The sequence below is a fragment of the Schistocerca americana genome, chromosome 4 (genome assembly GCF_021461395.2).
Source record: "Schistocerca americana isolate TAMUIC-IGC-003095 chromosome 4, iqSchAmer2.1, whole genome shotgun sequence".
NCBI classification, from domain to species: domain Eukaryota; kingdom Metazoa; phylum Arthropoda; class Insecta; order Orthoptera; family Acrididae; genus Schistocerca; species Schistocerca americana.
In genome coordinates, this window is record NC_060122.1 from 389,948,637 (window position 1) to 389,962,360 (window position 13,724).

The window sequence follows — 13,724 nt, forward strand, 5'->3', positions numbered from 1 at the left end:
ACAGCATGCAACATTCTGTGTCATGCCGCAGCATTGGTCAGAGACTAGCAGCAGCCGGACGAGAGAACTAGCGACCCATGGGTAAGCTGCCATCAACACCACAATGTTTGGAGTAGTGCTATGACTGGGAAGCATGAACCGGTGATCAGTGGCGCTGCAGTGTGTACAGCGATGAATCGCACTACTGCATTACCCTGAATGACCATCGTCGCCACTGGACGAGGTGGCATGGTGGTTAACACACTGGGCTCGCATTCGGGAGGAGACGGTTCAATACAGATTTAGGTTTTCCATGATTTTCCTAAATCGCTTTAGATAAGTACCGAGATGGTTCTTTTGAAAGGGCACGGCCTACTTCCTTCCCCATCCTTCCCTAATCCCATGGGACTGATGATCTTGATTTTTGGTTCTTTCCCCCAAACCGACCAACGAATCATCGTCGGTGAGTATGGCGGCGACCTGGTGACAGGTCCCACTGTTGTAGGGGCACAATGGTGCTAGGCCTGGCGTCAGGGTGTAGGGAGCCATCGGTTGTGACATCAGATCACGGTCGATAGTGACTGAGACAACTCTGACGGTGCACATGTACATCACAGAAATCGTGCGTCCCCATCTCTTACCTCTAGTGCGACAGTATCATCGTGCCGATTTTCAACAGGACAGTGCTCATCCACATAAGACATGTTGAGACGCCTTGCTAAACCCGCAGGATAGGAAAGGTAGCTTATATTGTGGAAAGAGGTCAAAATAAGCAGCTGACAGTTACACTCGAACATACAACCTTTTATTAGATCAAACATTACAAGGGCCAAGATGAATTAAAAAAAACAGAGGTTAGTTTAGGAACTTAATTAGCGGCTGAATCCGCTGTACAATCTCATGCCTGAAGGGCAAGACCACTTTCATTTAAAAACGGCTGAAAGCCAATAACTTAAAACTCAGCCAAAATCAGAAATTTAAAAGGCACAGCCTTACGTTAAAAGAGTTCCTCAATTAGGCTGAAGGCCCAAAGAATCTGACACTTGAATTCAAAATCGGCTGAAAGCCCAACACTTAGGAGTCAATGGCGTTAATTTTGAAAATGCCAAATGCTTTATGTAAAACAGTTCTTAAATTAGGCTAAAGTCCCAAGCCATCTGACGTGTTAAGGGCAAAACAACCTTAATCTAAAAATCGGCTAGAAGTCATACAAGTACAAACAACAAGAACAAACAAGAAAGGGCAGTACACCCAAGGGCGCTCAGAAGTTGTGAGGGTCGGCCTGTAATTCAAACACTAATGCTCGCTTAGGTGGGACAGGCAGCCGGTGCCCAGCCATTGTCGATCCGACGACAACCCAACCGACAGATAGACAACAGACCAAGCGACAGGATAACTTCTGCTCCACCCGACCAGCACATGACAGGGATTTCAATGGAACAACGCTGAAGGTATCGGCACCCACAACGAATTACACATTCAACTGTCAAACTACACGCCGTGCTGGACAGCCACAACACGACGAGGAAAATACACTGCCTGAACTTATGTCAACGGCCAGGGCAGGTAACCGGAACGTTAACGGCCACAGGGCAGAAGATTCCGCTGGAGCACTTGAATTCAAAGTAATCAAAAGTTAAGTTAATCTCCACAGGAGGGTAGCTAGAATTTCGCCAACTTGAAAACACACGTTGTTGCTCGTGGGAATGTCCCACCAGCCCACAACGAAATTCAAACGACACAATGTGAACAGTTAGGGCAGGCTCAACTTTCGTGTCCGGGATAGATTAAGTAAAAACTCAACTTTCGTGTCCGGGATCGGTGAGCAGTAGACCTCATAGCAATGGGAACAACACCAAACACTCCGACTGCGCGTGGAGGCCGCAACGACCCCACCCAGACATGTGCCCGGAGACTTCCTCTTCTCCACGCCAACCGACGAACTCCCCAGACCCGGAAACGGTGAAAGGACCAAATATCGTCGGCCGATGAGACGACCAAGCGAACAACCAACCAGTGGTCGTCCCGCTCCAATCTCCCTCCGTCGTACAGTTCATGTGTGTCGCCAGCGGTCGGTGAGCAGTGGCTGATCGCACCTCTGCGGCGCTCCGTCCCCGACTTCACTGCTGCCGCATCCCGACTGCACTGCTGGTCCGTCTCCATCTGACTGCCAGACACACGACAACCCGGACATACTATCGGTGGCTCCAGAGCTGGTACGACAGTGCACTTATCGATACGCGCTGCTGCTGCCGCTCACGGGCAAGTAAGGCAGGAAGCTAGAGACACCAGTAAATGGAATAAGAAAACGAGGCGGCGGTACCGTAATAGAAGATGACAAACAATAAATGGAATAAATGCGAGCCGAGCACGGCTCACGTGTGTCCCAACGAATTTTCTGCGAGATTCTGAGGTACTTCGTGACCACCAAGACCTAGTTCTGTCCCCGACAGAACATGTGTGGTAGCAGCTCAGACGTCAACTACGTCATGGTGCCGGTGTCCAGTGTATCGAGGACCAGTTGCAACAGTCGTAGGACAACTTGACTCGGGAAAGGTTACAACGGCGTTACAGCACCGCTCCTAACCGAATAAGAGCTTGCATCCAGGCCAAGTGGATGTAATGTAATAGTGATAAGCAGGCTCATACCGCCAGTTTCTTTGTAAATTTGGCTAGATTTTGTTATCACTGAAAGAACACCACATAGCCTCTCAACCTGTAAAGTTTTATTTCGTTGCCTCCTTCCCTTCTGGTTGCTTTGCTTTCTTCGTCAGGCGCTGTAACTGACTATGACCGCAGTAGATGGGGAATAAAACGCAGATTGGAAAGAAAAGCATGTCTGAAAAATAGTAATTTGTTAACAGTTACCATAAATTTAGACATTACACAATGTTTCTCGATGCACAGGGGGGGTACAATAGGTAATGAAACACATTTTTTTAATTTTTTTTTAAATGCGGGTTTTGTTGTGGGATATCGTGGAATATTCCCGCTTCAGCCAGTACAGTTTCATGAACTTCCGATAGGTGGTGGCGTCTGTAACGGAGGGGGGTTCCAACCAGAGAACTGTCATTGAGTTTCTTTTGACGGAAAACAGAGTATCGGAGAAATTAATAGGCGCTTGCAAAACGTCTACGGAGATCTGACAGTCAATAAAAGCAGGGTCAGACGTTGGGCGGGGCATCTCACATCATCGCAACAAGGTAAAGCGAACCTGTCAGATCGCCGCCTAACAAAACCACAAATAGCAACGATAGAGCATCTGTTTGGCCCAATGAGGGCTGCACCCCGCGGGGAGCAGTACTTGCATGATGGGAAGGTTATTGATGCAGCAAAATGTTGGCTCCGACGTCGACCAGTAGAGTGCTATCATACGGACATACACGCCCTCCCGGTAAGATGGTGTAAGGCCGTTGCACTGAACAGAGATTGCGTTGACAAGTAGGGTTTTGTAGCCAAAAGGGTGGTGAAAAATGTGGTGTTTTGTAATCCTGAATAAAACACACCTGGTTTCAGAAAAAATGTGTTTCATTACTTACTGAACGCCTCTCGTGTTTGTCTGGAATGTAGTCTTGTACATAAATGAGAAGTGGACGATAAACAATGCAGACAAGAAGAGAATGGAAGCTTTTGATATGTAGTGCTGCAGCAGAATGCCGAAGATTAGACGGGTAGATGAGATGAACTGAGGAGAAAAGCAATTATGATACAACTTGAGTACAATAAGTGATCGGTTGATACGACGCTTTCCTGAGGCATGTAAAGCTTTCCAGAGGCATGTAGCAATACACTAATTTGGTGCTACAGCAAAGTGTGGGGAGTGAAAAATGTGGAGATAGACCAAGGGCTGACTACATATGCAAGTTCAAATGGATGCAGGATGTAATATTTATGTAGAGATGAAGAGGCTTCTTTAGTGTAGACTAGCGTGGAGAACTGTAGCAAACCAGTATTTGGACTCCAGACCACAAGCCAATGGACTCGCATTCTGGAGTAGATAGATTCACCATCTACATTTAGTTTCTCCATTATATTCTTAAATCACTCACGGCAGATGCCAAGATGGTTCCTCCAAAAAACGCAGTTGTCCATTCTTGTCCGCTAAGTGTTTGTAAAGTATTTGTTCCTAATTATTTTGTGGCAATGCGGCTAAAATGTTTTTTTTTCTTCATCTACAAATACAAGCCAGTCTGTTGCATTACACATATTTTGTTCTTGCTAACTTTATTGGTCGCACTGGATATTCTTTTAATTTTTCGTCACAATTTGTTATAATTTTCTCAAGTGCATTTGAAGAGGGCCAGAGATAAACTGTCACCTTATTTGACATTCTTATTTATTTTGAAAGCTCTGTATAAATCTTTATGTACTTTGGCTCCTTTTCACCCCTCTTCCGGCTCATTCCGTTTCCCCGCGACATAGTCTTCCCTCCTATCTTTTTACGACCCTTTTCCCTTCCTCATCAGCATTCTCTTCCTCCTCCGCCTCCACAGCGGCCTGTGGTAATAGTCTTCCCTTTCTCTTGTCTTGGATATGAAAGAGACTGTGGTTTTTTTAAAAAAAAGGAGTTATGCTACTACACTCTTTTCAGCGTAACAGAAAAGTAACAGTTCACACTCTCTTGTCGTCTGGAAGCAAACATAAAAATAAAAACAAAAAATATAAAAAAATTTGGGTAATAACATACAGTGGAATCCAATGTCCATTCAGTTCTTTAAAGCGAGAGTCTACAAGGGAGGCAGATGCGTGTGTGTGTGTGTGTGTGTGTGTGTGTGTGTGTGTGTGTGTGTGATGTGGGTTTAGTGCGTCAAACGGCGGAGTTACTAGGGTCTCATGTAATTCCTGATCTTCCACCCTTCTTAAATAATCGGTGACACTAAAGAAAGAAGTGCGATGGCACCAACCGCGGAGATAGTCGACTCATACCCTGGCGGTGGGGGAATATCGCGCCTCCAGTAATTGGTTATTAACAGACGGTTAAGAAGTGGCGTCCTGATTAATAGCAAACAGTATCTCATAGTAGTGTGTTAAATCGCAAACCTCTTTAGAGTGTCTAATGGAGTGAGAGCATGTGACTGCTGAAGGTGCTGAAGGAACTTAGTTCGGGGACTGGTACTACTCGCGAGCATTAGCCTACGTGTAGAGGGATTGTGTCACAGTCTCCGTTCTTGTCATTCGTACAATCGTCCTTAACAACACAAACAGAAATCCATACAGGAAAATAATTTGAACCAGTTATCCGTATGACACAGATAACACTGCTGACGTAGCATACTGAGAAAACGATATCAGTAGTCGGCAGCTGTGGCCGAGAGGTTCTAGGCGCTTCAGTCCGGAACCGCGCTGCTGCTACGGTCGCAGGTTGTAATCCTGCCTCGGGCATGAATGTGTGTGATGTCCTTAGGTTGGTTAGGTATAAGTAGTTCTAAGTCTAGGGGACTGATGACCACAGATGTTAAGTCCCATAGTGCTTAGAGCCATTCGAAGCATTCGATATCAGTACGTCAGTACCAACTATCAACACCCATGGAAACTGGTCACAACACTCACGTTTTAAGCAACGTATCCCCTCCCAGTTACTATACAGTGCGGTGATCTTCCATCTACCTTGGGAAAAAGGAAGAAGAAAAACTCCTATTTTGTACTGATCCATGTTTTTATCCGAAGCTGCAATATACCGTGATGTGTGTCTGTTGTACTCTTTCTAGGATAAATTTACTTTCTGTATTTTCTCAAGTTCACAAAAACTTTGCTGCATGCTTGAAAACACAAAATAACCTACAAGAAGCACGTTTCACGTCTGATGCTCGGCACGTAACTTGTATTGCTCCTTTGCAACCCCAAAACGAAAACTGCAGTGAATCATTGAACGTAAATTGTTGTCAACGCCGATTTAAATTAGTAATCAACTAAATTGAAATAAAAAAGAGCTACCATTAAGGTGTTTCTAAATGCATTGCTTACTACGGTGCAAGTGTTTCGATTGGACGCCTCAATTGGACCCCACGTTGGCGGCTTGTCTATTCATAACATATCCCAGTTATCCATTCGGAGAAAGGGCATCTGCATTCAACGTGGAATCTGAACCGCTTGTCGTTTCTGGTGAGTCACCATATTATTGAGAGGCGAATGCTAGGGATAAAAGACAGACCGAAATATTTGTTGTCGGACCGGGATTCGATCACGCTACGCTTTTGTGTCCAGGCGAGCACTTTACTGCTGTATCACCTGTTAAGTGCTTCCCTCCACCCGCTGACTGACACGGAACACTAATAGCACCCATTTGTTGTAAAATTTCTCAAGGTGTAGTCTTCTTGTTGTTCGAGTCATTTCATGGACTCAGTGAGTTTTTGGACTGATAACAAACAAAAACTCCTACAAAGCCAAATGTCACATAACGGCCCTTACACATTTATCTGTTACACAACCGAGGGACGAATGGAATGGCTTTAGTCCATACATATTACAAAAATAGATCTCCTCCTAAACCACTGTGCCGATTTCAACCAAACTTGGTACACATATCCCTTACGGTCAGGCAACAATCACCATGTGAGTAAGAACCACCTACCTATCATTGTTTAGGAGATATGATGTCATAAACAACGAAATGCGTGACAAACAATTCCGTTATGTATGACGTTTAATTGCACTGTTTCTGTGCTATGACCCTATTCGTATCACGTTTTACACACAGTATCCACATATGTAGCTGAACGTACCTACAAAATGATATCATTGTACGGTACATAGATAAGGAGATATGACGTCATAAATACTGAGATGTATGGAAAACTGACGCATCACGCATAGCGTTTAAATTTATTACTTCTTCGTTACTAAATCTATTCGCAACATATTTCGCTGGCAGTATCCACATGTGCCACTGAACGTGCCTACGAAAATATATCACTCTATGACATATAAATCAGGAGATATGACGTCATAAACACTAGGCAGTGAAAATTATCCGCGTCATGAATGAAGTTTTAGTATATTAAATCTTTACTACTGAGACACACCTGTAGTAGAGTCAACTTAAGGAAATCACTGACATCTGGTAGATCTTTTGACAGCTTTCAGTTACGAATTGAAAACTGTTGTAGGCGGAAACAATAGCCGTCTGTAGAACTATGAAGAGAAGTTGCAACCGAGACAGTCTATAAGATCGCGTTGCAGACACGCGAAGCAGCTGCGCCCAGAACACATCATGTTTCTTAATGTGGACTGCATTATACATCTGTGTATTATGCATATTTCTTTGTACGAGTGCTTCATAATTTCATGTGCGTTTTTACTAATACATTGGAAATGAAATTTCTTCAATGCTTCGCTGCAAACAAAGTTAATTTTTTGTTTTCGTTCCTAATAGGAAAATTGTAAAACGAATACCAGGGCAAGGCTGGATTTGTCAACTCGTAAACACACAAGCAAATAAATATATGGAAATAAAAAATTCTATAACGCTAATTATCGAATCACAGACAAAACATTTAAGATTGCGGTATGGTAGGGCTGAGGAGGCGCGGGGGGGGGGGGGGGGGGAGAAATGATTTTTCAGGGAGATGCCGTGCGTGTCAAATTAATTCACAAGCAACGAGAATGATTGCAGTATAATTTATCCCTTGTAATTTGGACGTCATTGCTTAGGTGCTGGAGAGGGCCGTGTCCTGTAAATTTGCTGGTTACTCAACACAATAAAAAGCTTTATTTATAAGAGAGGCAAAAAATAAAAGATGTTTACTGACGCCTTCAGCAATGCGAACATAGTTGTATTTGGCCTATCGGAACTGTATTCAGTTGCGTGCAAAGTGCGCTTTGAAATTAAATGGAGCAGTACAGTCGAACACATTGTGGCGAAATAAATAAAAAATTAAATTTATTGATTTTTTTGAAAAGAGAAAAAATTATGGATACGGAACTGTAACTTTAGATTTTTTGAAAGGCTTTTTTTCGGACTGTATTGACAGGCTTGAATGCGGACAAATTCAGTGCTGCGTGAAATTTGCCTGTAATATAATTTACAATTCCGATTAATTACATTTTTGAATTCTACGTCATTGTTGATCTAATCAGAGTTCTCACCTTAGACGTAGAATTAGTCCTTCCGCCACAATATTAATTCATTAATCGCCATCGATGTTCTTCTCTTTGTTGACCGTGTGTATGTTCCTAAGTCGGCATCGGTTTACTTCACGAAGACGGTGGAAACCAAGGAATACAATGCTACGTCGCTTTAAATAATTCTCGTAAAACTTAGATATTTCTCACTATTTTTTATTCACAAGCCAATAAGACTTGCTCTGCTCGTCGCACAAACCATAAATACTAACAAGATGGCTGCCTTTTCGCACACACCAAAAATTACGTCCATCCCCTACAAGATAACAATAGAAAGTGTATCTTAACTCCTTCTTGGAGTGTGAAACAAAAGAGGATCCAATATGAACATTACAGAGATTATATTCTACATCCCTCTCGATTTAATCTTTGGTGCAGATTTTAAGGTATTGTATGCCTCTGCGACGGATTGTGTCATTACAAGACACACACACACACACACACACACACACACACACACACACACACACACAGGAATACGTTGGTGACTTTGTAGCTGCGTCGTACAAATTCATCCGTTGAGCGGCTTTCCCACCACCTGGCTCAGGATACCAACAGAAATGAGAGCAACATGAAAGAAGCAGCCACGAGTATTACCGTACCCTCGCCAAGGGCAAGCACCTCACACAGTTGGCAGGACGTGGCCACAAAGTGCTGAAAGCAGCGGTCGCTCACTGTGTGTCGTAGCCTTGGCGCCAGGCTTTCTGGTGGCATCCCGCTGACGGCCAGAATTACCGCACTTTTTGCCGCACCAAGGCTATGGAAGCAGCTTTCCCGCCCATAACCATCTACAGGGTGTTACAAAAAGGTACGGCCAAACTTTCAGGAAACATTCCTCACACAAAAAGAAAGAAAATATGTTATGTGGACATGTGTCCAGGAACGCTTACTTTCCATGTTAGATCTCATTTTATTACTTCTCTTCAAATCACATTAATCATGGAATGGAAACACACAGCAACAGAACGTACCAGCGTGACTTCAAACACTTTGTTACAGGAAATGTTCAAAATGTCCTCCTTTAGCGAGGATACATGCATCCACCCTCCGTCGCATGGAATCCCTGATGCGCTGATGCAGCCCTGGAGAATGGCGTATTGTATCACAGCCGTCCACAATACGAGCACGAAGAGTCTCTACATTTGGTACCGGGGTTGCGTAGACAAGAGCTTTCAAATGCCCCCATAAATGAAAGTCAAGAGGGTTGAGGTCAGGAGAGCGTGGCGGCCATGGAATTGGTCCGCCTCTACCAATCCATCGGTCACCGAATCTGTTGTTGAGAAGCGTACGAACACTTCGACTGAAATGTGCAGGAGCTCCATCGTGCATGAATCACATGTTGTGTCGTACTTGTAAAGGCACATGTTCTAGCAGCACAGGTAGAGTATCCCGTATGAAATCATGATAACGTGCTCCATTGAGCGTAGGTGGAAGAACATGGGGCCCAATCAAGACATCACCAACAATGCCTGCCCAAACGTTCACAGGAAATCTGTGTTGATGACGTGATTGCACAATTGCGTGCGGATTCTCGTCAGCCCACACATGTTGATCGCGAAAATTTACAGTTTGATCACGTTGGAATGAAGCCTCATCCGTAAAGAGAACATCTGCACTGAAATGAGGATTGACACATTGTTGGATGAACCATTCGCAGAAGTGTACCCGTGGAGGCCAATCAGCTGCTGATAGTGCCTGCACACGCTGTACATGGTACGGAAACAACTGGTTCTCCCGTAGCACTCTCCATACAGTGACGTGGTCAACGTTACCTTGTACAGCAGCAACTTCTCTGACGCTGACATTAGGGTTATCGTCAACAGCACGAAGAATTGCCTCGTCCACTGCAGGTGTCCTCGTCGTTCTAGGTCTTCCCCAGTCGCGAGTCATAGTCTGGAATGTTCCGTGCTCCCTAAGACGCCGATCAATTGCTTCGAACGTCTTCCTGTCGGGACACCTTCGTTCTGGAAATCTGTCTCGGTACAAACGTACCGCGCCACGGCTATTGCCCCGTGCTAATCCATACATCAAATGGGCATCTGCCAACTCCGCATTTGTAAACGTTGCACTGATTGCAAAACCACGTTCGTGATGAACACTAACCTGTTGATGCTACGTACTGATGAGCTTGATGCTAGTACTGTAGAGCAATGAGTCGCATGTCAACACAAGCACCGAAGTCAACATTACCTTCCTTCAATTGGGCCAACCGGCGGTGAATCGAGGAAGTACAGTACATACTGACGAAACTAAAATGAGCTCTAACATGGAAATTAAGAGTTTCCGGACACATGTCCACATAACATCTTTTCTTTATTTGTGTGTGAGGAATGTTTCCTGAAAGTTTGGCCATACCTTTTTGTAACACCCTGTATATCGCACTTCAAGTGTCAAAATCAGAAGTGAGGGACAGTTTGGTTAGGTGACTAGCTGTTCCGGCAAGTTATAACTCTTACATTTAATCGGCCGATTAAAGTCTGATACTCCAAAGATTATCCACTTTTAATTAGTTATTTCACATAGATGGATTTGTTATACACCTCCGATTTATTCTTTCAGTTGGCAATAACTTACTACTTTGTACGAGGGAGAGTCAAATGAAAACCTTAAATTTGTAATAACGAATCGAAATTTCGCGCCGTTATCCTGTAAGTTGGTAAGCTTGCTACAAACAGCGTGCAGAATGGCCTGTAGGTGAAAGCATAGTGCAGATGCACACATACCGTCGCAGTATCAGTATAGAGATGGCCGCCCCACTTGCGACTTGCACCAGGGAAGAACAGAGTTCTCTTATCCGTGTTTTGCGTAGTGAAGGTGTGAAACCTATTGAAATTCATCGACGAATGAAGGTTCAGTACGGTGATGCATGTTTGTCACAGCAGAAAGTCTACGGAGGAGGAGGAGATTTGTGTTTAACGTCCCGTCGACAACGAGGTCATTAGGGACGGAGCACAAGCTCGGATGAGGGAAGGATTGGGTAGGAAGTCGGCCGTGCCCTTTCAAAGGAACCATCCCGGCATTTACCTGAAACGATTTAGGGAAAGGCAAGTCTACGAATGGAGTAGGAAGTTCGCAAATGGTGTGACTTCAATGGAAGATGCTCCTCGTCCCAGTCAGGCACAACGAGCTGTGACTCTACAAAACATTGCAGCAGTTGAAGCCATAGTGAAGGAAAACCGCCGAGTGACTCTCAGAGACGCAATGGGAGGAAAGAAGTTGCGTTCTGATGAAGAGGTACGCCACACGGTGCATGAGTGGTTGCGCGGACTACCAAAAGAATTGTTTCTGTAGGAATTTATGCACTTTGTGAGCGCTGGAGGACTTGTATTGAGCGTGGGGGAGATTATGTTGAAAAGTGATACAGCTGTGTACCACTTCTGCACAATAAATAATATTTTAAAAAAATATTTAAGGTTTTCATTTGACTCACCCTCGTGTATATGCGTTATGTCTTCTTAAAGAGAGGGGAGGGTCCCTGCAGTCCGCCACACCCGTTTCGGAAACGTAGCACTGCAAGGTCTCGTCCAATAAGTCCAATAACTATTGGCGTTGTTGACTAACTCATTTCACATTCAGCATTTACTTGCTCTGCTCGTCGCACAAACCCTAAATACTAACAAGATGGCTGCATTTCGCACACACCAAAAATTACGTCCATCCCCTACAAGATAACAATAGAATGTGTATCTTAACTCCTTCTTGGAGTGTGAAACAAAAGAGGATCCAATATGAACATTACAGAGATTATATCCTACATCCCTCTCGATTTATTCTTTGGTGCAGGTTTTACGATATTGTATGCCTCTGCGTCGGAATGTGTCATTACAACACACACACACACACACACACACACACACACACAGAGGAGGACGTTGGTGACTTTGTAGCTGACAGTAATGTAATGGGAACATGTGGAATTTAAAGAATTCAAAACATACACGGGAGTAAACGGAAATCTTTCGTCTCCCTGTCGTCCACATTATTGAAAGCAATTTATGTTTCCATGGAAATTTTCAAAACGATATTCCAGATGTAGGTCAAATCCTGGTTGGGTAGATATAAATGTACAGGAAAATAAATAAATAATTTTCTGCCAAACATTGTAGAAGTGATGACATCGTTTCTAATGCTCCCAACATATTTCAGGCATATTGTGAACGTCTTCATGTTAGTCTTTCAACTGGGAAGCTGCTGCGTGTACGTGGTATTCATCAGCAGCAATATAAAGGCAGTAAGTACATGGAGATGTCTTTCTTAATATTTTATGCCGTAAAATAAGAAGATAATAATAGCTGATTAAGTAAGCGAGTCCACTGACCATTCTGCCTACACTACGTGGGGCAGGAAGAAGAGCTCTTTCATTGCTGTGTGATCGAAGTGTAATGACTGAGACAAATGGCGAACCGTGAGCAGGAATAAACTGTGAATAACATGTTGGAATAACTTACGGCACGGACGGTCGCGGAGTCGCCGTATGTGGACCGACGATCGCCCTGTCTCGCCTTAGCTCCGTCCTTCTTGTTAGTATTCGGTACCGCACGACGCTTCAATTAGCATTGCTTTGCGGAATTCTTCTGTCGGTACGACTTTCTTCAGTTCACCAGAATCGTAGTGCTAGCGCAGTTTACTCTTTGCTATTTGTTTGTGGTATAAAGCAAGTTCACAAGTCCAGCGGCAGTTTTGTACAAAAAGAGACAGTCTAACGATATATCGTCACAAGATTTTGAAAATGGAAGATACTGAGAGTAGAGATGGATAACACTTCTCAACATCGCATAAAAGATATACAGTCACATAGTTGACGGGTATATAAATTTGGTATGGAGCGACATTACAATACCATGCAGAAAGAATTTAAATATATGGTTGACGAGGAAAGAGCAAAAAAAATTGCAACGACTGAAAAAAATACTTTCTGCTAAATTTGCAAGAAGAGAGCACGTTATGAAATTGCTGTTACTAGTAATAAATTTTCTGAGGTCGCGCGCATTAGTCCACTGTCAATTGCAACACTTTCTGATGGCACTGAACGCAGAGCATGGAGAGTTTATATATTATAGCTAAGTGCGTTGGTTAATTCATGGGGAACGCCTAGAACGACTTATCAATACAAATCCTATTATTGCTGAATTTAAAAAGGAGAAAGGAGAGCACGAACGAAAATTAGAACATCCAGAGTGGACTGCAGACCTTGCCTTTTAAGTACACTCCTGGAAATTGAAATAAGAACACCGTGAATTCATTGTCCCAGGAAGGGGAAACTTTATTGACACATTCCTGGGGTCAGATACATCACATGATCACACTGACAGAACCACAGGCACATAGACACAGGCAACAGAGCATGCACAATGTCGGCACTAGTACAGTGTATATTCACCTTTCGCAGCAATGCAGGCTGCTATTCTCCCATGGAGACGATCGTAGAGATGCTGGATGTAGTCCTGTGGAACGGCTTGCCATGCCATTTCCACCTGGCGCCTCAGTTGGACCAGCGTTCGTGCTGGACGTGCAGACCGCGTGAGACGACGCTTCATCCAGTCCCAAACATGCTCAATGGGGGACACATCCGGAGATCTTGCTGGCCAGGGTAGTTGACTTACACCTTCTAGAGCACGTTGGGT

At 44.0% G+C, this 13,724-nt stretch overlaps 1 protein-coding gene across 1 annotated transcript in view; it reads left to right on the top strand.

Moving 5' to 3' along the window:
* Positions 1 to 13,724, top strand: part of LOC124613692 (proton-coupled amino acid transporter-like protein CG1139) — a 123,708-nt gene that overhangs the window by 65,001 nt on the left and 44,983 nt on the right. Inside the window, exon 6 of the mRNA XM_047142410.1 lies at positions 12,247 to 12,331. Within this exon, the coding sequence (XP_046998366.1) occupies positions 12,247 to 12,331 (85 nt within the window). The remainder of the gene's footprint in view (positions 1 to 12,246; positions 12,332 to 13,724) is intronic.